The sequence below is a fragment of the Mus pahari genome, chromosome 19 (assembly GCF_900095145.1).
Source record: "Mus pahari chromosome 19, PAHARI_EIJ_v1.1, whole genome shotgun sequence".
Classification (NCBI taxonomy): domain Eukaryota; kingdom Metazoa; phylum Chordata; class Mammalia; order Rodentia; family Muridae; genus Mus; species Mus pahari.
The window spans coordinates 31756280-31781304 of NC_034608.1; the positions used below are offsets into that span (position 1 = coordinate 31756280).

A 25025-nucleotide genomic window follows, 5' to 3' on the forward strand; every position below is an offset into this window, starting at 1 on the left:
TCTTCAGACACTCCAGAAGAAGGCATCAGATCTTGTTATGGATGGTTATGAGCCACTATGTGGTTGTTGGGATTTGAACTCCAGACCTTCGGAAGAGCAGTCGGGTGCTCTTACCCACTGAGCCATCTCACCAGCCCCTAGAGACTATTTCTGTATTAGCACATGTTCTTTTGATCAAGTATACTAAGTAAATTAAACATTAAATAATATGCTTTCTTGTTTCTCAGTCTATTGTACAGGTGGAGACATTAGGAGAATTTGGCGTCTTCTTTACTCTATTTCTAGTTGGCTTGGAATTTTCTCCAGAGAAGCTAAGAAAGGTAAGGACCCAGCCCCTCTGCCATCACCTGGGGGAGACACTGGGTTTGTTTGTTTGTTTATTTATTTATGAATGAGACAGGATCTTGCTAGACCAGACTGGCCTTGAACTCATTTAGAGTCCTCTTGGCTATCAAGTGGGCTTTTTTTTTTTTTTTATTAAGATTTATTTATTTTATGAATGTGAGTACACTGTCACTCTCTTCAGACACACCAGAAGAGGGCATCAGATCCCATTACAGATGGTTGTGAGCCACCATGTGGGTGCTGGGAATTGAACTCAGGACCTCTAGAAGAGCAGTCAGTGCTCTTAACTGCTGAGCCATCTCTCCAACCCCACTTTTTATTTATTTTTTAAACTAGAATATGACATTTTAGTTTGATACTGTTTTTAGAAAATCAATTTGAAAAAGTCAAAACTTAATAAATGGGATGAATTTTCATATAAGTTTATGTGTCCTTCCAAAAACTACATAACTGAGGGTAAAATGTAATAGAGATATAATACTCAGTGTATTTCTCTAGAAGAAAATTCCCAAGATGGAGGCTGAATTGGAGATTTCTCTTTTACCTCAAAAACAGGGAAATAATTTCTTAAAGATTAAAGGAGTTAGGGGACAAATACTATTGGAAGCTGAGCATGGTGGTACATACTTCCATTCTAGTATTTGGCAAGTGGAGGAGGTCCTTGGGCTTCCTGCCAGTTAATCTATCCTAATTGGCAGCCTCCAAGCACGGGAAAGACTGTCTCCAAAAGATGGACAGTACAAAGAATGGCACCCAACTTTGTCCTCTGGCCAGTGGACATACAGTGTGCACCTGCACACACACGCACTACCCTTCTCTCCCGTTACACACCCACATGCATACAGATTTTTACCATCAAAGGAGTTTTAATTCTTCATGGTAACAAGTTTAAGAAACATTGGAGTTAGGGACAGTGGCGCACGCCTTTAATCCCAGCACTTAGGAGGCAGGAGCAGGTGGATCTCTATGCGACCTAGACCAGCCTGCTCTGCATAGGACATTCCAAACTAGTCAGGACTACATAGTGAAACTCACTCTCAAAACAACAGCAAAACAAAACAGGACTGTTCGTGGGACGGTGCAGCATGCGAAAGGTGCTGGCCACCAAGCCTGGTCCCACACTTTGAGCTCCAGGACCCACGCTGTGGAAGGAGAACACAAGTCCTGCAAGGCGCCCTCCATAGGCAGGCTGTGGCATCTCCCCACAGGCCGGCCAGTCAGTCAGTTAAATGACTGTCTAAACGGCTAAGCAGTAACTTAGCTGTGATGGAATGTTGGGTAATGACTAAAATTCTAAAGGGTGGCAACAAAGGAAAATGTTTGCTACAGCACTAACCGTAAGCAAAATGGTGGGGCTGGAGAGCTGGCTCTGTGGCTAAAGCACTGTCTGCTTTTGCAGGAGACCCTTGGGTCCCCAGCACCCACACCAGGCGGCTCAGGCTCACCCGTGACTGCCTCCAGGAGGACACACCGCTCCTGGTCTCCAAGTGCACTCGAATTTATGAGCACTTATCGCCACACAAATACATAACATTAAAAGTAAACCTAAAAGAAGGGAGGGAGGGAGGGAGGGAGGNNNAGGAAGGAAGGAAGGAAGGAAGGAAGGAAGGAAGGAAGGAAGGAAGGAAGGAAGGAAGGAAGGAAGGAAGGAAGTCAAACTGCGTCAGTAGCACGAACCTGTAACCCTAGTATCTGAGAGTCTGAGATCATTCAGTCGGACCGAAAATGGGATAAGAACATACTACTTGGTAATAGCAAGGTAAAGAAGCAAGCACGAAAGGAGACAATAGGGAATAGCTATAGTTGCACCTTTCTATGTCTTTCCAAATTTTCCACATTACTTTTTAAAAATATGTACGTATTTATTTTGTGTATGTGTTTCCTGTCTAGCCATAGGTTCTCCACTCAGTAACAGTGTCAGGTATGGGTTTCATCTCATGGGGTGGTTACCCCATGATGTTCATGCCACTATTGCACCAATGGGTGTGTCTTGCCAGGCCAGTCGTTGTGGTACGTGAGTCCCAGATAGTTATGACTCATGGTTGCTTTTCTCCTTCAGTAGCTGGCTTAGTGCCTGCCAGCACTGTGAAAGCTGGCCAGCGTTTTCGGTTTTTGTTTGAGATTCCCCCATGACTCCCGGGAGAACCTGATATTCATGAAGCCTAGAACTTGTTTTAGTTCTTCTGCCTTTGCTTCCCACAGCCTAGATGATTAGTGTGTACCACCACCACTCCTAGCTCTCTGATGCTTTTTTTTTAATTTTAACCATTTTTTTTGTTTTTTTTTTTATTATTTTATTAGGTATTTTCTTCATTTACATCTCTGATGCTTTTTAACTTTCTTTTTAAAGCCCGTTGGCTTCCAAGAGCTACCACTGCCAGCTCTGTTAATCTGCCTGCTCTCACTATCTGGGACTGACAGGCCGAGATGTGCTTCTTCTTGAGGCGTCTGGATTGTGTCAGTGACCTCTTCCAGGGACTTTGGTTTCCTCATGCACTCCTCACATCATAAACCACATGTCCATTTCTAAACTGAAAGTGCAAAGAAAATTAACCGTTCTTCTAGATCCTAAATTAAAAAACAGCTCCATTTTTTTTTCCTGTGCATGCTCTTGAAGAGAATGGGGTAGGAAGGGAATAAGCTTTCGTAGAAGGAATTTGTGGGGTGTCCTGCTTTGTTAGAGTGAGCTGGGATTGGTCATCACAAGTGCCATGTTGGGCAGACTTCATGGAAACATGTGACCTCTGTTTCCAAGTACAGTGGCTCGTGTGGGGTTTTATTATTAGAGACATTTGGTGTGAATGGTGATTCATGGCAAGCAAGGCAGGAAGTCCTGTGTTCTTATAATGAGCAATAAACTCTTGAGTAGGACTCGGAGCCTTTGTGGGCATCAGTTTCTGACATCGTCTGTTGTTAGGGTTTTGTTGCTATGAAGAGACACATGACCAAGGCAACTCTTAAAGGACAACACTTAATTGGGCCTGGCTTACAGGTTCAGTCCATTATCATCAAGGTGGAAACATGGCAGCGTCCAGGCAGGCGTGGTGCAGGAGGAGCTGAGAGTTCTACGTCTTGTTCCAAAGGGAAACAGAAGACTGGCTCATGGACAGCTAGGAAGGAGGGTCTAAAAGCTCACCCCTACAGTGACACATTTCCTCCAACAAGGCCACACCTAATTCAACAAGGCCACCCCTCCTAATAGTGCACCCCCTGGGTCAAGCATACTCAAGTCACCACGTCTGTATAGTGGAATTTTGTTAAAGTTTCTTCTGCGTTTTCATCACTAATTTTTTCCCCTAGTATTCAAAGGTTGATGGTGAAATGACATTCTATGACATATTGTTAACGCTGTATCTGTACTAGTTCTGATTGGTGCTGTATGGAGTCTTTTGCCCCTGTGATCTAGACATGGGGAGAGCCTCTGTCGAGTGAGTGTGTTTGGGTGCTTGAAGGACAGGACAATGCACCTGACGAAGGAGAAGGCTGGACTGGGAACCCGTCCTTCCTTGAGGCCTTGCTGGGCCTTCATTTAGTGGTGCTGTGGGGCCTCTCCTCTTATCTGCTGTGTGGTAGCCCTAGACCTAGACATGTGCCTTGACTCTGCGGTTGCTACCGTTGCAGTTCCCAGTTGGGAATGCAGAAGATTGGTATTGGTTTAGCAAACCACAGTATTCAGTATGTCTCTTCTACTTTGTCATGCAGGGATAAATGACTGGGGTCTTTAGGGTAGCCTAAAGTAAGGAGAGAGAAAACTTCACATCAGTCTCTTCCATGTAGGTAGTTTATGTTTGGTAGAAAAGATCTGATAGTGTTTTCCAATATTTGCTGGACACCCTCTCAGGACTCGGAATCCTCAGAAGGGGTGATTAGAAAAGTTACTGGAATCTGGGTGAGCTTCCCAGTGAGGCAGAGGGAAGTCCTCCTACCCAGCATGCCCGTCCCTGCTGACTGCTTCCCAGTGAGGCAGAGGGAAGTCCTCCTTCCCAGCATGCCCGTCCCTGCTGACTGCTTCCCAGTGTGGTAGAGGGAAGTCCTCCTACCCAGAATGCCTGTCCCTGCTGACTGCTTCCTAGTGAGGTAGAGAAGTCCTCCTACCCAGCATGCCTGTCCCTGCTGACTGCTTCCCAGTGAGGCAGAGGGAAGTCCTCCTACCCAGCATGCCTGTCCCCACTGACTGCTTAGTCTGGGTTCTTGGACCTGCAGGACCTCCCTCACTGTCCTGCTTTACAATTGACTTAAGTTATCCTTTTTGTTTTGAGACAAGATCCAATAGTGTAGCTAAGGCTGGCCTTGGACTCACAGTTCCTCCTGCCTCACCCTCCCTAGCACTGGGATTACAGATGTGCGCCTCTGTACCTGCCTCGGAACTGTTGTTCATTTCTTATCTCAATAGTTCATCAGTTTCTACCGGCCTATGAATAAATTATGAGTCCTGGGGAGCCAGAGTCCGGCTCTGAAAAAGGAACAAGTATTTAAGACAAAGATAGCATGAATTTTGTGTTATATGCAATACTTAGGTCTGTATAAGTAGAGTGCCTATCACCCTGGTCCTTCTGCTAGGCTGAGAGCCCAACCTAACGGAAACTCTGACCCTGGAGTTTTCAAGCTGTCACCCATCCTACCATGTCTGTCACTGTGCTACATGCACACTGAGCACCTAATAATGCCCATCTGCCTGAGGAGCCGCTCGGCCTGGGCTTGCCTCCAGGTTCTGCTGCTTCCTGATCATGTGACTTCTCACAGGCTGCTTCTGTATCTTCACATCTCCAAATAAAGTGGGAAGGTGTGGTCTATACTTACAGGGCTTGTTCTGAAGATCTGAGTTTTAAGAATGTCTGTACACAGTTGGGCAGTGGTGCTTTAAACCCAGCACTTGGGAGGCAGAGGCAGATGATCTCTGAGTTCGAGGCCAGCCTGGTCTACAGAGCAAGTTGTAGGACAGCCAGGGCTTTACAGAGAAACCCTGTCTCAGAAAATAAGACAAAACAAAGTGTGTCTATACACCGGGGGGCAGGGGTAGGGGAGTGACAGAGAAGTCCTGCGTCTAAATGGCCTGTAGACACGTTTCCATGTTGTGGGCTCTGCATAGACTGATCCAGCCAACTGCAGAATGAGCATATCTCCATACTGAACATGTAACAGGCTTACTTTTGTCATTAATTCTCTAATTAATACTACATAAGCATTAGCAAATTTTATCTTTATATTGCATTGCATCTTATAAGTCATCCAGAGATGGTTTAAAGTCTACAGGAGGGTATACATAAGTACTGCACGTTTTTAATAAATAGGAAGGTTTGAGCAAGGCTGCAGAGAGGGCTAGTTAAGAGCACTGGCTGCTCTTCCAAAGGACACAGGCTCAGGTCTCAGCACCCATGTGGCCTCTAACAATATTTTATAACTCCGTTGTCAAGGGTTATGGTGCGCTCTTCTGGGCTTCAGGGGCACCAGGCATGAATGTACTGACAAACGTACAAACAAAACATCCACACACACAAAAATAAGTAAAATTTTAAAATTAAAGATTTAAACATTGGAGGATTTCAGTATCTGATATTTTGTGCGGGTCTATAAACACCCTCCAGGGACACTGTGAAATGACTTTACATAGTGCATGTATCTGTTCGAGAGTGTTTCAGCCTGGGAGTGTGTTTGTCAGATGTGGGTGCATAGGCTCCGAGTTCCGTCCTGAAAAGCCAGTTCTCTGCTCTGGAGTGGCAGTCAGAGATGAGCGGTTGCTTCAGAACGCGTGTGAATGAACGCACGCGCTCTTCCTCCGCTCTGTGGCCGTTGTTCAGGGATGGGCTGTTGCCCTGGAGTGCGTACCCATGCCTGTGCTCTTTCCCAGGTGTGGAGGATATCCTTACAAGGACCCTGCTATATGACACTGCTGATGGTTGCCTTTGGCTTGTGGTGGGGACACCTCCTGCGGATCAGACCCACTCAGAGCGTCTTCATTTCCACCTGTTTGTCCCTGTCGAGCACGCCGCTGGTGTCCAGGTTCCTCGTGGGAAGTGCCCGAGGTGATAAAGAAGGTAGGTGAAGGGCGTGTTCTCAGTCTCTGTGTGTGCAATATCCATGTGCACCTCACCTACAGACTCACAAGCTGCAAGTCCTTCTGTAGGGCTGCCCAGCGGTTAACTCAGGCTCATGTCAACACATCAAGGAGCACCCGTCTTGGAGCTCAGTGCCTCCATGCATCCACCCTTCTCCTGGGTTAAAAGAAACACCCAGGGGCTGGAGAGATGGCTCAGCATTAAGAGCACTGACTGCTCTTCCAGAGGTCTTGAGTTCAATTCCCAGCACCCACATGGTGGCTCACAACTATCTGTAATGGGATCTGATGCCCTCCTCTGATGTGTCTGAAGACAGCGACAGTGTACTCATGTACATAAAATAAATCAAGAAAAAAAGGAAGGAAGGAGGGAAGGAAGAAAGAAAGACCCACTGTGTGCTCACATATTTAGCATTGTTAGCTGGAAAGAAGTCAGACCAAGGCTAGGCAGTGGTGACACACGCCTTTAATCCCAGCACTTGGGAGACAGAGGCAGGTGAATTTCTAAGTTCGAGGCCAGCCTGGTCTACAGAGTGAGTTCCAGGACAGCCAGGCTACACAGAGAAACCCTGTCTCAAACGCCCTCCGCACCCCCCCCCCAAAAGAAGTCAGACCAAATCAGAAGCCTGTGCTGCACAGTGAAGAGAGGTTGTAGGGGTGGTGACTTCATTGAGGGGTCTGTGTTTTTGCTGGTCTGTTTAGTTATGGCAGTACTAGGAGCTAACACAATTAGGGATTTTCCTGTAAAACCAGAGTGCTTCAGCAATGAAGAAACTCCCAGCTCTCTTACTTGGCTTGGTTTGTCCTGTGTGTGAGTTGTTGTCACTCTGAGGCACTGCTTTGTGTGGCGAAGCCAGAGCCGCTTGGAGCAGTCACAAATGGCTTCATCTCCCAGCTGTGACTTTGACCGTGTTATAAATCTCACATACGCGTGTTCACTGGGCAGCATGGTTTGCTTCTTACTCTGTGAAGGTAAAACAAAGCCCAGAATGTCACAGCACCTTCACATTGAACTCATCAGGAATGGAAGAGAAAATGTAAAAAGAAAACCAAGAAGACGTGGCAAACTCCTCCAGCAACACTAAAATGGGTGTGCAGGCACAGGAGCTGTGGGCGACAGTGTGTGGAACTGGCCCCAGGTCTCCTGAACTCAAAGCTGGGCTGGAGCTCTTGAGTCCCACTGGGACTGTCCCAGCGCATTCATAGTAAGGGGCTTCTCACTGGTACAAGAGGCTCAGAAAACTTCCATTTCTACTAGACCTGAGGGGCTCATGGGATACGGATCTGCCAGTTCCTTGCGTGACTCACCTGCTGTCACTACCTTAGTGGCTACATCTGTGGTAATCCAGCAGACAGGTCCAATATTCCTGTGGATGAATCCTGGGACACAAGATGGGGGGACGAAGCTGAGAAAAGTCAGGCCAGGAGTGAAGAGTGTAGCAGCTTCACACAGCTTCGTGTGACCTGAACAGGAAAGAGCTGCTTCTAGAAAAGACAGCTGTCAGCCTCACATCTGTGCGTCCATCCTTCACAGACCACAGTGGCATGGTCAGATGACTGAAAGCACAAATGGAGGGGTCACATCCATGTAATTGGATCAGGTACAAAAAGCAGAGAGCAGAGAAGCAGGAGAGAACATTTACACACATGCAGATGAGATGGAAGCTGGATGAACGTCTGTGTGTAGGAGAAGCTATGGGGAACGCCTGGTGATTTTCCAGAGCCAGAGGAAGATGTTAGCTAAGATTTAAAGTACATCTGTAACCCTGAATGGGAAAAATGGAAAGTTTTCCCTACCCATGTCAGAACACAGAAGCGTTTCCAGTCCAAGAGAATCTCAGAGCTCAACGGAAGAGACCAGTGGCTTACAGAAGTAGAGCGTACCTTCTCTGTACCATTAGGTTATTCCCGAGGGCATGGAAACTGTAGCTGTGAGAGAGAAGGTCACATAGACAGAAGTGTCACTGAGGGCGGGCTGGAGGAGCATGTTCTAACATCCTCTCACCCTGAGCTGCTGTGGGATAGCAACAGCAAACGGTTGCTCGCCAGAGCGAGCATGACAGGGCAGCCGTGAGGAGTGTGGGTTTTACAAGCTGCTATGGTTCTCAGCACCCGGGCAGCAGCACAACCTCTGCAGATCCAGGCGATCCAGTGCCCTCTTCTGGCTTCCTAGGGCACTGCATGCTTATGATACGTATGTATGTACATATAGATTTAACAAAATATTGAACACAGGGCAGTAGTGGTGCATGCCTTTAATCCCAGCACCCAGGAGGCAGAGGCAGGCAGATCTCTGAGTTCCAGGCCAGTCTGGTGTACAGAGCAAGCTCCAGGACAGCCAGGGCTACAAAGAGAAACCCTGTCTTTAAAAAAAGTGAGAAACCTTCAGATAACAGGACTGTCTGTGACTGTGACAAGGTGGCCTTGGCACTCGCACTTGTGGACGGAGCAGCACCCTAAGTGCTGCAGGTACGAGGGAGGAAATGAGGAATTAGGATAAGAACTGCTGCCCGGTTCAATCGAAAGAGTAAAGTCAGAGCCCTTCCCTGACCGTAGGTAGTGTAAGTTCTACACGGATCAGCAGCAGCAAGTGAGGGGCAGGACCCGAGAGCTACAGAAGGAAAGGCGGGGCTTCCACCTTGACAGCTGTGGGCCTCCCTGTGCCCACAGGGATGTAGAGTTTGTCTCAGTTACCTTTTCTGTTGCTATGGTGAAATAACCCTGACTAAAGCCGCTTAAGGAAGGAGGGCTTCCTGTGGCTCGCAGTTCTGGGGAGTCAAGAAAGTTCATGTGTGGTGTTGGCTCTGCAGAGCGGGGAGGGCTGGTGGCAATGGCAGCAGCTTGGAAGCCAGCAGCAGGCGCACATCAGGCGGTGCTCTCTGCTTTTCTCCATCCACGAGGACTTGCTCGGAACCTGCCACCGGAGAGAGCTGAGTCTGGCTTGTTAGGGAGCTGGGGCTAAGGACAAAGAGACCATATTCCCAGTATCCAAGCATGTCATCTTGTTTGCCAGAGCATCTTTTGATAGTAGCATTTTGTTATAATTATATTAATAGCAAGTCACAGGAATAAGGTATTTTGGTGATTTTCTTCATTAAAAAAGTTTTTCAGAAGGCTGGAGACATGGCTCAGTGGTTAGGAGCACTGACTGATCTTTGAGAGACCGTGAGTTCAATTCCCAGCAACCACATGGTGGCTCACAACCATCTGTAATGGGATCTGATGCCCCCTTCTGGAGTGTCTGAAGAGAGCAATGGTGCACTCATATACATAAAATAAATAAATCTTTATAAAAAGGTGTTCCAGGCAATGGTGTGTGCACTGAGAGACTTCAGCCTCAGAGCCAGGCTCTACAACGTAATAAGACCTGCACACCCCATCTCAAACAACAGTAATTAAATTTTTTTTTTTTGAGAGCAAACATTGATTTTAAAGATTATAAACCCTCTAAATCGTGCTTTGAGATGGGCCTTGCTTAGGATGGCCCCAAACTCTTGCCTTAAGGGATCCCTCTGCTTCAGCCTTACAGTTGTTAGGGTGCAGGTGTGCCCCACCTACTCTCCAAAGAGATCCTTAAAAAATCTATATATGTTTAAATTACAAAGATTATTGTGAATTATTTTGAAAATATGTCACGGCCTGTGATTTTTTGGGACTTTGTTCTGAGTCGCTGTCTCACCAGCAGGTGACATCGACTACAGCACAGTGCTGCTTGGCATGCTGGTGATGCAAGATGTGCAGCTGGGGCTGTTCATTGCCGTCATGCCAACTCTCATACAGGCCGGAGCAAGCGCCTCTTCCAGGTGAGTGTCTGCACACTGTGACTCACCACTTGTTAGCTCCAAGTTGTTTGTTTATAGAAGTGCTACACAACACCTTCGCCCTGACACCTTCCCCTGCGTGGTGCTGGAACTCTCGTCACATGTGCCTCCGAGCATAGGCTGTGGGATTCCATCAAACTGATTCTGGATTTGCTGTGTATCAGCTCCTGGGCTAGAATATTACAGTCACTGCTCTTCACTGTGACTGTGGCATATGATAACGGCAGCCCTGATCTGAGGCAACTCAGAGGCTTAAATGAGTCAACAGGTGTATATACTGAGGACACTCTGAGAGTGGTGACGCACATGTGTCTTTGCACACGTGTGTTGTGACATGTGATGACGTGTAGAGGTGTTGTGGTGGATGTCATTGCCATCAGCACTGCTATATCCTCTCCTTTTCATTCTTCTCCACAAACAGCCCCAAACCTAGTCTGTTCTTGCTTGGTCCACATGGAGAAGTCAACTGGGAAAAATGAACTTGTCTGAAAGCCTTTGGTTGTGTTATAAGTCCAGCAGACCTCCAGGACTTGCCAGCAGGATATGAGCACATTGGAATGTATAGCGAGCCTACAGAATGAAGAGTAGACTGTTTGAGAGAGAGACTGGAAGCTTGGTCTGAACAGATGGGCTCTGGCTTACCCACAGAAAGACTGGGCTTCTCTCCAGTAGACGTTTAGCCCTATAACATTATCATACAGTATCTGTAGAGATCCAGAGCTGTCAGTTGAGACTCAATGTATGTGCACGTGTACACCTGTGAGTGTATGTGGTTTGTGCGTCTGTATGGAGTGTCTCTGTATGTGGTATGTGGTGTGCATATTTATATGGTGTACTGTGTGGTGTGTGTATGTGTATAGTTATGTTTGTGGTATACATGAGTATATATATGTGCAGTGTATGCATGTGTATGAGTATGTATGTGTGCATGCATGTTGTGTGTATGTGGTGTACATGATTGAATATATGGTGTGTGTGCATGTGTGTGCAATGCACTTGCATGTGGGGAGGTGTGCACGCCAAGGAAGACGCCAGGTGTCCTTCTTTATTACTCTGTCTTACTCCCTTGAGACAATGCCTTTCCCTTACTCTGGAGGTAAGATGGCACCAGCAGGCCCCAGGTGTCCTCCCACTACTGACGCCACAGCATACATGTGGCCACATCCAGCTCTTTTTTTTGTTGTTGAGACAGGGTCTTACTATATAGGTTTGGCTAGCATGGAATTCACTGTATAGGTCAGGCTGGGCTTGAACTCACAGAGATCTGCCTGCCTCAGCTCCTGCGTGCTGGGATTACCATGCTACCACACCTGGCCTTTTTCCTGTTTTTGCTGGCACTAGCTATCTGAGTTCAGGTCTTCATGCTCGTGAGCAAATACTCTCACCCACTGAGCGCCTCCCCAGCCCCGGTAGAAACTCTTTATATCCTTGAGAACTGATTTACTTCAAAGTATAGATCCCCAAGAAACCCACATTTGAGTTACATGACTTAATTTTCTAAATTAATGTAATAATGTATATATAGTGTTTAAAAAATAAAAAGCATGTATGATTTGGGTCATTCATTTTACAACGTGTTAAAGGAAAATGTTTTGAGATGATTTTTGGACTCTGAAGGAATGCATTAGGGGTGAGATGATGCTTGTCTCTTTTCTTTCCTAGCGTTGTCATGGAAGTGTTGCGCATACTGTTTCTGATTGGACAAATTCTCTTTTCGCTAGCTGCTGTCTTTCTTTTGTGTCTTGTCATGAAGACGTATCTCATAGGACCGTATTATCGAAAGCTGCACCTGGAGAGCAAGGGGAACAAAGAGATCCTCGTCCTGGGAGTGTCAGCCTTCACCTTCCTGATGCTGACGGTAACCCTCCAGTGTCTGCTGTGCACAGGGCCCCTGCGCAGCCTCCGCGGAGCCGGGGGTTGCTTCTGTAGCTCGTCACTCGAGAGGCGCTTGAGGCATCTCGCGAGAGTGCTTGCTTATTCAGTTACCCTACCATGGCCGAACCTACTTAGTCATCCAAGTACTTGTGAAAATACGATTTCTGAGTTTTAAACACAAACAAGTGTCCATCAAGTTTAAACCACTTTTCATGCCTTTTGGTGAGGACAAGCTAGTTAACCGCATGGCTTCTTGTGCCGTAAAGAAAGGTCTTTAAAACAAGTATGTATTTGAAAGAGAGCAAGGGGAAGGTATGTGGGAAGGTTTGCACAGGGGAAGGGAGGGGAAATGATATATTATCTAAAAAATAAAAAATAAAAAAAACCAAACAAACCAAATTTGTGTTAGGAATAGGCTTTCCATGAGAGAGTAGGGGAAAGGCCCAGAAACACCGTAAATAGTCCGGTAGTAGCAGTGATGTGTGTCACCGCACACATTGACTGTACTGGCTGGCAGCTGTGTGTGTTCTCTCAGAAGCTCGGGCATGTTCATAGCACTCTGGATTATAACAGCCAAATCCAGTCCTGTTGTCCTCCCAGGGGAGTGGTAAGTAACTATGGTACCCGGGGCTGGGGAGACGGTTCAGTTGTTGAAGTGTTTGCCTTGAGGTGGGATCCCTGGCTAAGGTGGTGAGAAGTACCTGTGACCCGTGAGCTAAGGTGCTGTGGGGCAGACACAGGAGCGTCCCCAGTGCTGTCTGCCTGAGTAGGTTAGCTTCAACTCCAGTGACACACCATATCAGCAAAAGTAAATAAAAATAAATAAAATAGAGAGGGAATGTGACTGTGTAAAGCACCTGATATTGACACACTAAATAAATAAGGAAATGGGAACTATGATATACCTTACCTGGCAATCTGCCCTACTGTGAAACCGCTCGCCCATACGAAGCCGAGGCACATCTCCAGGGAGTCATGCAGAGTGCAAGAGTTGGTCCTCAAAGGCTGTATATGGCTGAGAGAATCCATTCGTATAGTACTTATAAGACAGCAGTGTCAGAACCTAAGGAAGGGACTGAGTGCTAACCAAGGGTGAGGAAAGGCTGGCAGGTAGCCCGGCCGAGCCAGGCTTAGCCAGGGTGCTGCCTGGGGAACCTGACGGCTCCTGTCTACCTGGCTCGACAGTAAAGGTTTCAGGGTTTTGGGTTTGGTTGTTGTTGTTGGTGGTTTGTTGGCTGTGGCTGTTGTTACTGTTGGTGGTGGTGGTGGTTGGCTGGTTGGCTGGTTGGTTAGTTTGTTTGGTTGGTTTGCCTTATCCATTCCAGAGTATTTCCTTTTTGAAAGTAAGGTCCAGCAAAGCTGCCTGGATGTGTAGACTGATGCTGCCTTCCCCAGGGATGTGCCAGCCAGCTAACTCCTCACTGGCACTTGGTTCTTCCCTTTGATCACTCACCTGTGTTTGCTGCACAGCTGCTGTCACATAGAGCTGTGGCAGGAGGTACCAGGCCTTTGCACATTAGATGTTAATCGTTCATGTGGCTGCTCCAGTCAGGGGTGATGTGAATGTTAATCGTTCATGTGGCTGCTCCAGTCAGGGGTGCTGTGAGAGAGCTGGTGTTTGTTGTCTCTGTGGTTTGCCCCCAGACTTCATTTCTAAAGAGGTGGAATCTCCGGGCTGGAACACACATCTGGTTACCGTCACTGCTAGTGGGGTTTGCCCGAAGCCTGACCTGTGACAAGACTGGCGGGAGCCCAGTTCTCACCCCACTCTCGGTGTTTAACCTCAACCTTGCTGTGTTGTGTGTTTGCATACACTCGTGCAGTAGGTATAGACTGCCACTTCCTTTGGGGCTGCTGGGATCTGCTCTGGGACGTGTCCTGACACAATCTGTCTCTTTATGGGATCGGTTCTTACTCATTTGCAGGACTTAAAAATATTATTGGCAAGTTGTCTGTGTCATTTAAAAAGCACCTGTGATTTATTTATCATAACCTTCAGGATTTTAACCATCTTACTTACCGTGTGATACTATCAATGCTGCGCTATCACCACTGACGCGCTACTGCGTCCCCTTCCTCTCCTGTCTCCATCCAATCCCCTAAGCTCTGGTCTGTTTCCCGACGTCTGCTTCCTGTTGTGGTGGGCTAGCTGCCTCTTGGCTTTTTTATCTAAATGGGGTCAGACACCCTGTGGCTGTTAGTGTCTGGCTTATTCCAGCCTGCTGCCTCCAGGTTCACATGTAGAGTGCGCCAGCACTTCTGGCCGTATGGTTGTACTGTGTCACGTGTCACATTCATTCTTGCTAAAGTCTTCCTGGCAATGGCTTGCTCTTAATGGCAATTTTTAATAAACTGTGGTTTTTTTTTTTGTTTTGTTTTGTTTCAAGACAGGGTTTCTCTGTATAGCCCTGGCTGTCCTGGGCTATAGGACTTTGTAGACCAGGCTGGGCTCGAACTCAGAAATCCACCTGCCTCTGCCTCCTGAGTGCTGGGATTAAAGGCATGCGCCACCACACCTGGCTAAACTGTGTTTTTTTATTTCAATGAAATCCAATAGCAAGTGTTTTCTTTTTGGTTAGTACACGGCATATCCAATGTAGATGTTGACTGCTTTGGAGCCATGGCATGGTTCTGTGCTATCTTCTGCAAATACCATTGCTCCTCTTTCTCACTTAGATCTACTGTCCACCTGGGCTATGACTTCAGTCTCTGTGTGAGGAGAGGGTTCATTTCTCACATGTACCTCTGAGGGCCACATGTATAAATGAATCTTTGCCCATTGCTTCATAGTATAACCTTGTCAGAATCCAAGTAGCTGTGTTGTGTATTTGTGTGTACATGCACTTGAATTCCTTCTCGTGCCTATTGTGTGAGGTATAGATGTACATGTGCACTTTTGTAAATACATGTGGATAATGTATATATGTATGCATATATATGTATAGGTTATATATGTGTACTATATATATATATATATATATATATATATGCATTTGTATTTGTACACCTAGTGGGTTGGAATGTGCATGTGTCTGTACTAACATTCGCATATAGGTTGCTCATACATGGTTAAGTTGTTATTTTGATTTGCCAGTGCTTTGCCTCTTACCCCATGCCTGCTCTCACACTGTGTTGAAGCTTAGATACATGTTAGTACTCTGGTCCAGACTCTGTGCCTAACAGAGCGAGACTTACAGAACTGGTTCATGATGACCATAGTCCTCCCCCTGGATCTACGGGAGCTCTCTTGGGTTCCTTGTCAGTGTGGTTGACTGTGGTGGTTCTCTGTGAGGCTTGAGGTCAGTGAGAGGAGTAGCTTTCGTGCTGGAGTATGTATGGCTCTTTCCTGAATCAGATAAAGAGAACACATTACAAATATTCAAGAAAAGGTTGGAAAATATCCTCATTTAAAAACATCACAGTTGTCTTCGTGAGTGACTTTGAAATGTTAGTTTTTCTCTCTTAAGGATGGCTAACTCAACCAATGTTAGTCTCTTATGTGTGCTCTTTCTGGGGGCCCTCCTGGGGCTCCCCAGGAACCTGAATCTCTGGGGTGGTACTTGGGTGGTAGCTGTTCTTGCTGTCCACTGAGGCTCTCCTGCTGGGTTGAGGAGTGTCTATCTGCGAGCACTCTGGCAGCAAGTATCTGACTGGGCAATGCCAGGTATGAAGCCGACTCTCTCATCCTCAGGTCACAGAGCTGCTGGACGTCTCCATGGAGCTTGGCTGCTTCCTGGCTGGAGCGCTGGTCTCTTCCCAAGGGCACATGGTCACCGAGGAGATCATGGCTTACATCGAGCCTATCCGTGACTTCCTGGCCATCATCTTCTTCGCATCCATAGGTACTCCCCTCGGCACTGCGATTCTCTCAATAAGCATGCGAGATTAGTCTGTTATGTCTGCATATAAATATGCTTCCCTACAGTCTGAGGCAAAGACTTATCTTAAAAGAGGGAAAATGGGAGGAGAAAAAGGGACAGGATTTATCCGGTTGTTTGTCAGTTTTCATCAGCGCGGAGGTGAGAATCCCAGTTGTGGGGTTCCTGAGGATGCCATGCAACTGTGGGGATCGAGTGGGTTATAATCCTGGAGGCTGGAGCAGCAGATGGGAGAGGGAGACCTAAAGCACCCTGGCTTCTCTACTCTCTATTGTCGGATGCCCATGTGCCTTGCTGCGGTCTGCAGATTGAGTGCAGTCCCTGGAAGATGTGGAAACTGAAATCCAGGCCTTATGATTCACATAGAAATACAGAAGGCTATGCATAGCTCTGTCCGTCGTGAAGGAGAGGTAGAGGCACACAGTGGGGAGGCCCAGCAGCCATGAGGGATGAAGCGAAACTACTTACCAGCTGCTCTAGTGTTCTCAGTAGATTTGGGGCACAAGACATCAGCAGAGTGCATGATGACCCACACAGAACATGACCCATATCCTACTCTCTTCTGCACTCCAGCTTCACCCTCTGACACCCACTGAGCATGCTGACAGCTTGACTCCCTGGCCTGCTGTCCCCACTTGATGGTCCGTCCTCACTAAGCCAAGCTCCCATCTGACCCATTTCCATATTCCCCCAGCTCACCTGGCTACTGTGCGCTCACCCTCCATATCCTGTCATCTGGGGTCATTGAGTATCCATATGTTTGTTGGTTTGTTTGTTTGAGATGGGCTCTCTTTATATAGTCCTGGCTGTCCTGGAACTCAATATGTAAACAGACTGGCCTCAGCTCAAAGAGATCCTGCCTGCCTCTGCTTCTTGAGTGCTAGGATTAAAGGTATATGCTACCACACCCAGCAACTATCTAAATTTTGGAGTGGCTTTTGCATATTGTTTTTTTTACGGTTTGCTTTGTTTTTCATTATGTGCATGTGTCTGTGTGGGTGTCTGCACATAGTGCTGGTGCCCTTGACACCAGAGATGTCACATATTCCTGCAGCTAGAGTGTAGGTGCTGGTGACCAAATCCAGGTCCTTTGCAGGAGTAGATCAAGCTCTTAATTGCTGACCCATCTCTCCAGCCCTAGAGTAGGCTGTTAAACCCAGAACTCTGCCAGTGCGCTATTGAACAGAAACACCTGCTTCATGAACCTCCAATCAGGTTACTAAGTCCACGTGTGTTTGCTTCCGTTCTTTATGCTAAATTCATCAAGGGAATTCAAGTTCATTTCCAAAGGAGCTCACACACAGCAGGCCATTCCACCTCTGGTCCCTGGGTCTTTCTGTTCAGGGCTCTGGCCACATAAAGGGCATCTGCTCCATTAGACAACACTGTAGCCATGAGGTGAGTGAGGCAGACGCCTGGTGTGGGAATGTTAGCAAGTCCAAGGACAGCTGCTACATAGAAACAGTAGCGATCCCAGGACGTTAGCAGTTAGACAGAAACAGTAGCAATCCCAGGAGGTGTTAGACAGCAACAGAAGCGATTCACAGACGCAAGTCCAAGGACAGCCGCTAGACAGAAACAGTAGTGATCCCAGGACACTGGCCAGCAAGTGTGTGTCTCAAAAGGAATCACACTAGCAGGGCATGAGGAACGAGGAGCAGTTTATGGCCCATGGTGAGGAAGGGCTTGCTCTGTTGAGGGAAGTCACTGAGGCTGCTGGGGAGAGTAAGAGCTGTTGTTGAGGGGGCTGGAGAGATGGCTCAGTGGTTAAGGGCATTTGACTGCCCTTTAACTAGAGGACCTGGGTTCAAATCCCAGCATCCACATGGCAGCTCCTTAACTGTCTGTAACTCCAAGAGCTCACACCTTCACGCATGCAGGCAAAACACATAAAACAGAAACATTAAAAGAGCTGTTGTTGAAGCCGGAAGTTTCATGACCCAGGGTTATGCGGGCAGCAAGCATGGTGTAGATGTAGCACCAGATTTTGTGGCCCATCTTCTGACCAGCGATAAGGGTTGGTCCGTGTCCCAACCTAGTCTGTCACCTGTTTTAGAAATGAAGTTTTACTAGGACACAGCCACACTCACACACTTCTGTTCTATGAATGGCTACTTTGATGCTGATATTAGCTTGGGATGTTATTACTAAAGGCCCCAGCCCAGGTCCTTCAAACAATAGATATTTCTCTCATGCCTCGAAGTTTCTATAATGAAAACAATGTTCATGGACGCCCTCCTACTAGACACAGTCATGTCAGCTGGGGCTCACCCCTGTATCATCACCACACCTTGGTCACCTCTTGCAGACCAACTCCAGATGGTCCCCTCTCAAGAAAGTTTCAGCCTGAAACTTTGCAGGGCGTAGATAAGTCCACGGCATGCTGCAGGGGCAGAGCTGGTGTAGGTCCTGTGGTGTTGCCGTGTCTCTAGAGAGCAGGGGCTGCCAACTGACACGTCCTACCATCCTCATCTGGTTCTATGAGTGACGCAGCCACTTGGTCCTGTCACGAGTGTTCCACCTCTCCCGGGCAAAGGAGGATTCTGAGACTGAGATGCCTCTGTGGGGCAGGGCCCGAGAGCTGATCTTCACACACCTTACGGCATCTACCTTGGGAGCATCTCACAGACCTCACAGCTGTGGCCTGGCATCAGCATAAGGGCCATAAGGCTGGCCACATACTCTGCTCGGTGTATTTTATTGACCTGCCTCTATGATCCATACTTATAGAAGCAAGTACACAAGCCCGGCGGTGGTGGCGCATGCCTTTAATCCCAGCACTCAGGAGGCAGAGGCAGGCGGATTTCTGAGTTGAGGCCAGCCTGGTCTACAGAGTGAGTTCCAGGACAGCCAGGGCTACACAGAGAAACCCCGTCTCAAAAAAAAAAAAAAAAAAAGAAGCAAGTACACTAAGACCAACTGACCGTCCGTCCAGTGTCAGAGCCTGCAGAGGTTACCTCACACTGTACTGAGCGCATGACATCTGCCATGAGCGGAAACCACAGGGGCTATACAGCTGGCAGCTCGTTCACCACCACAACCACACACACACACACACACACACACACACACTTCACTGACACTTGTGGCCAAGTTATTGAGATGCAGATCTTCCTTATTGGGTTCTGGTTCTCAGGTGTTCCTTCACACTCATCTGGGCAAGAACAAAGACTCTGTCCACTGAGCAGAGGGGCTCTGGGCTCAGGACCTGGATGGAGTTAGCTACAGCGCCGTAACTAGGGCAGGAAGCTCAGCATTCCCCAGGGAAGGACCCCAGGGAAGCCTGGAGATGGGACAGGCAAGAGCAACACCCCGCACATGGCATTCCATGGGAGAGACAGGCAGGAATCTAGGAAGCCAGATTAGGTGCCCAGTACCTAGGTCGTACCTGTCCCCTGTGGGCTCAACCTGGGGAATCTCCACTGGCTGTGGTGGCTGTTGGCCAGCATGAATATCACTGTACCACACACTGCTCCTGAACTTAGTTATAGCTATGTGGGTGGGCTATGACACCAAAAACATCCAAACTCCGACATCACCAAGAAAGTCCATGTGGGCTGGTGGTACAGGTTTGAGTATCCAGGGCTGTGCAGTCTATAGGACTTATAGCCAGCTGGCAAATCAAACTCCAGATGTTTTTCATGGCCTTACGGGACTTGGGGGACATTCAGGAAGGTGTTGAGAAGAGGTGGGCGTGGTCCACGGAAAGTCTGAGGCAGCTGTCTGATCTCTAACACAGACTCTGAGGACGGGTCCCTAAAAGGGAGGCTATGCCGCATGAAGCCAGCAGTAGAGGCAGGAGCTCCAAAGGGGCCAGGCGTACAGCTAGAGAGGCTGGAGGGCCAGGTGGATGCATACCAGAGTCTAAACCATTGGGGAAGCAATGTCTGGAAGGAGAGGCAACATCCTTACATTCCTTACATTCGTTAATGTGAGTGGAGCAGAGACATGGTCTGCAAGAGGGGAGGGTGCAGAAAGAGTTACTGAGCGGTTGACTCAGGGCAGAGCCTCTGATGGGGAAGAAGGCCTCCGGGTACCAGTGTTCTCCTGAGAAGATGACAAAGTTCTGAGTGGGCGGATATGCTCTCACCTGCAGCGGCCGGCTCCTCTCTGCAGGAATGGGGGACATTGAGAAGTACCTAAAGGTGCACCCAAGTGTTTCTTCCATGGCTGAACCAAGTGAAAAATGACAGACTGTGTAGATGTGGAACAGTTCCCAACCCTTCCTCGGGCTGCTGTGTATGCACACAGGCTGTGAACGCCCTGGTCCAAAATCTACAAGGAGCGCCAGGTCCTGCCTGGGCTTCTTGGGGATTCCGCTGCATTCTCTGCAGCCGTGGCTGCTCTATCTCCCTCTTTCCCTGGAAGAGGAACACAGCTTGTCAAAGCACTCAGAAGGGCTTGGGTTTTAGTTTAATCCTCTGTAAGAACAGGTTTAATTAGGATGATAGAGTTGCAGATTCACAGTTGTGAGCTATCTGAACCCCGTTCTGAGGTGTCTTGTCTTTGTCCCTCACAGGGCTCCATGTGTTCCCCACCTTTGTGATCTATGAGTTGACCGTGCTGGTGTTCCTCACCCTGTCCGTGGTCATCATGAAGGTATGAGACTTTCGCCCAGAACCGGCAGCCGAAAATCTCACACGTATTGCACAGGAGAGCTCTTCCCGTTAGTCCTCATTTCCAGCCAGCAGCTTCATAAATCCCGCAAAGCCCCAGTGACACTTGTGTCTCCAAGTGCTGCTGTGTGGAGAGAGACACTGCTGATCCAGTAGCTAGGCTGTTAGGTGATGTGTTGTCTCAGAACTGAGGTGTTGGGAGTTGCCAGAAGCCAGGTCAGGGAGCATCGTTCTAGATCTGCAGGCTTGTTCTGCACAAGTCTAAGGAGCGGCCTGTGCCTCCTCCTGATGGTGGTGTATGTCAGCATACAGGAAATGCAGTGGACATGTCCATCCTTGTGGCCACAAATTACTGGGTTACCTGTACTCTTGAAGTCCCAGAGTGACTGCTGCCTATTTAGCAATATCTGGTGAATTGCTAGTGCTGAGCTGTGGAGAGCTGTCCTGGCTGCTCATTGGCGAACATCTCACGTGTGGACTGAATGTTCCTCTGGAGCACTTAATATGTAATGTGATTCAGCTTGCTTGGGGGGGGGGGTGGTGGCTTATTTTCTGTCAATGAACCCAAGCCTTTTATTTTGCCTCTTTTTTTTTTTTTTTTTTTTTTTTTTTTTTTTTTTAAGATTTATTTATTTATTATATGTATGGCTGTCCTGAACTCACTCTAGAACAGGCTGGCCTCCAACTCAGAAATCCTCTGCCTCCCAAGTGCTAGGATTAAAGGCATGTGCCACCACTGCCCCGCTTTATTTTGCCTTCTTGTTCTAGATGAATTTAATAGTTTATCTATTTATCTTGTGCCTTCTGGGTGGGTATCTGATGCACCACCGTGTGCACCTTCCCACTCAGTTAGTGACTAGAAGCAATGGTAGCCATTGATGTGGGTTTGTTTTCTTTTTCCCATCTCGGTTTTATATTATGAGAGTGGTTTTGTCCGGGCTCTGGTCACGAACGGCGATGCGATAAACACCTCTTACAGTTTGTGTTGGCAGTGCTGGTCCTGTCTCTCATCCTGCCGAGGAGCAGCCAGTACATCAAGTGGATTGTATCTGCTGGGCTGGCACAGGTCAGCGAGTTCTCCTTTGTCCTGGGGAGTCGAGCGCGGAGAGCGGGCATCCTTTCCAGAGAGGTGAGAGAGAGCCCTGCGGAGGAGCACGGGGAGCACGGGGTGCTTCAGTAGGAGCAGTGAGGCTGAGAGTGAATGCCCACCCCCACCCCCACCGCCCTCTGCTCTACCCCCAACCCCACCCCCTCCGCCCTCCGCCCTCGTCCTGGGGAGTGAGTGTGGAGAGCAGGCATCCTATCCAGAGAGGTGAGCTAGCCCTGCATAGGAGCACGGGGTGCTTCAGTACGAACAGTGAGGCTGAGAGTGAACGCCCACCCCCACTCCCACGCCCTCTGCCCTCCGCTCCCGACCTGGTAGTTCAGGCACACCAGGCCTCAGGGGCAGCAGCACGCGCTCAGTGGGCGCTAAGCTGGCCTGGGAGGAAGCCTTTGGTGGGAGTCATGGAAGCTGGCTACTTCCTCTTCCTTCTCATATAAGCTGTTGAATTTCTTAGGGGGAAAATAACCAGTTAATCCTGCTGTTGTTTATATTTGATCTTCACCCAAAGGCCAAGAAGTGATGTCATTCTTCTTTACAGTAACTGTAATTAACAGGCTGATATTGGTTGTGACGGGCTGTTATCTCGACCCTACAATAGAAGCTCCCACTGCCCCTCAGGGAGGCCTGAGGGGCATCTGCAGTTCCCAGGCTGTGTCCGTGTGTAAGGAGCGTGGGGAAGCAGCAGTGTCAGGGATGCAGAGCTGTGCTGTGGGGAAAGGATAGATCCAGTCTGAGTCCCTCTGACTCAGTGTGTGGGGCCCTGTAGGGTTCACCTTCAGGCCAGCCATGAGACCAGGCTGCTACTCTGGAACTTACCAGAACTTAGCACCGCTTTCCGTCAGAGGTCGAATCCCAGTTCTGCCCACTGCAAATGTCCTCCCACCAGTGGCGCTATTTTCCCCTCTTTAAAGATGGGCACGCTTCTGGTTGACAGCGGAGCTCCCAACATACACTGTCCACATGTGCTACTCCAGGTGTCCTCTGAAAATGCGGGCCTTCCTGAGGCTCAGTGAGTACCTCCTGAACTCTTGTGACTGTGTCCGTCTGCCCGTTGCAGGTGTACCTCCTTATCCTAAGTGTGACCACACTCAGCCTCTTACTCGCCCCAGTGCTGTGGAAAGCAGCCATTACCAAGTGTGTGCCGAGACCAGAGAGGCGGTCAAGTCTCTGACGGCACCGGATGACGACAGACTGTGGGGCGGATCCTTCTCAGGGTTTCCAGTCCTGAGAAGGTCTGCTCCCGGGCCTCTCGGCTGGCAGAGACAGTAACACCGGACCAAGAGGCAGTGCCCTCATGCTTGCTTGCTTTTTCAAAGACTCTCCTGTCATGTTTAAGAATTTTTCAGAGTAATTTATTTGCAGTCAGTTGATTATGTACAGAGTTTTAACACTGCATTTTACAATCACCTGAACTATTTTGCCTGGATGTGCCTTTTTTAATGAAAATTATTAACTTTCATTTGTTAATTTATCAGCTTATGATTTTTTTGGTAAAGAAGAAAAATTAGAAAGCCATTTTATTTATTGTACAATTATAATCAGTTGGTCAAATATTTGTTATTAAACATAATAGCAATATGCGATTTTAATTTTATTTCTGAGCTTGGAAACTTACTTTTGATCTTTAAAACCTCAGTGTTCCCTTGCCTCTTGTCACTATTTTAAATAAAACATTTTCATGTTCATTTTTATTAGCTTTACTTTCAAGATATTTGATTTTGAATCACAATATACATTCTTAAATAAAGACCATTTATGATCAGGGTATAATTATTTGAAATTTACTGAGAATCTCATTTAAAAAAAAAAGGTTTACTTATTTTTCTGTGGTTCTTTGCCTGCATGTATGTGTGTGTAAAGGTCCCCAGGGACTGGAGTTACAGTTATCAGCAGTCATGTGGGTGCTGGAAACTGAACCTAGGGGCTCTGAAAGAGCAACCAGTCTCCTAACCCATGAACCAATTCTCTAGCCTTCAAAAACCTCATTTTAAGTTAGATTTTTGTGTTGAACTAATCATTGACAAAAATCTCGCCAATGTTTTTTAATTTTAGATTTCCTTACGTGTCTGTATGAGCATCACGTGTGTTCCTGGTGTCTGAGGAAGTGAGAAGGGGGCTGGATGCACTGGACCTAGAGTTATGGATGGTTGTGAGACGCTGTGTGAGTGCTGGGAACCAAAACTGGGTCCTTTCCCAGAGCAATGAGTGCCCTTAACTGCCCCCAACTGTCTCTCCAGCCACAGCCAATGTTTATATATATATATATATATATATATATATATATATATATATATATAGTTCTTTAAAAAAAAAAAAGATTTATTTATTGTTATATGTAAGTACACTGTAACTGTCTTCAGACACACCAGAAGAGGGTGTCAGATCTCATTACAGATGATTGTGAACCACCATGTGGTTGCTGGGATTTGAACTCAGGACTTTTGGAAGAGCAGTCAGCGCTCTTAACCACTGAGCCATCTCTCCAGCCCCATCATATAGTTCTTAAAGAACAAATGAAGCCGGGCGTGGTGGCGCACGCCTTTAATCCCAGCACTCGGGGGCAGAGGCAGGTGGATTTCTGAGTTCGAGGCCAGCCTGGTCTACAAAGTGAGTTCCAGGACAGCCAGGGCTACACAGAGAAACCCTGCCTCGAAAAAAAAAAAAAAAGAAAGAAAGAAAGTACACTGTAGCTGTCTTCAGACACTCCAGAAGAGGGAGTCAAATCTCATTGCGGATGGTTGTGAGCCACCATGTGGTTGCTGGGATTTGAACTCAGCACCTTCGGAAGAGCAGTGGGGTGCTCTTACCCGCTGAGCCATCTCACCAGCCCTGTATACACTATTTTTAGTTGACAGTTACAATTATATATGTGTAGACTGTGTACAACATCACTGTTACTTTAAACAAGAATTTCTCTGTAAATACTGGTTTCAGAGCTGGACAAATTGACCATATACTCTGAGATAGAGGGATAGAGTATAAGGTGTGCTTATGTATTTTATGTGTGCATATATGGATTGCAGTAATGTAAATTAAGCCACTGAAGTCAATTGAAACAGACTGTGTCTTCTTGAAGTGGTGAACAATAGAAGCATTGGATTTTAGAGAATGATGTGGCGCTCCTGAGTGGTGTCAGATGGCCTGTTCCATCGCCCTTCCCACATGCTTGGGATATGCTGAAGGAGCAAGATAGCCTGACACAGCTGCTGGCCAGAAAGGGCTACAAAGTTTTGTGAGTCCTGAAGAAGGCAAAGATTGCTTGGAGACTGACTGGGAAGGGACAGTGTCGGGGATCCTGGACAGAGAACTCAAGGATATCAGCTTTGCTGC

General features: G+C 47.6%; 1 protein-coding gene across 2 annotated transcripts in view; it reads left to right on the top strand.

Annotated features, from left to right (window-relative positions):
• Window positions 1-23380, top strand: part of Tmco3 (transmembrane and coiled-coil domains 3) — a 33232-nt gene extending 9852 nt beyond the window's left edge. Inside the window, exons 6-13 of one of the 2 annotated variants that reach the window (XM_021218899.2) lie at window positions 228-320; window positions 6194-6380; window positions 10083-10203; window positions 11884-12079; window positions 15788-15938; window positions 20494-20573; window positions 21570-21719; window positions 22753-23380. In XM_021218899.2, coding sequence (XP_021074558.1) covers window positions 228-320; window positions 6194-6380; window positions 10083-10203; window positions 11884-12079; window positions 15788-15938; window positions 20494-20573; window positions 21570-21719; window positions 22753-22866 — 1092 coding nt within the window. In that variant the 3' untranslated portion in view covers window positions 22867-23380. The remainder of the gene's footprint in view (window positions 1-227; window positions 321-6193; window positions 6381-10082; window positions 10204-11883; window positions 12080-15787; window positions 15939-20493; window positions 20574-21569; window positions 21720-22752) is intronic. The other variant, XM_021218900.2, reaches the window with a different exon arrangement.
• The last annotated feature ends 1645 nt before the right edge of the window (window positions 23381-25025 follow it).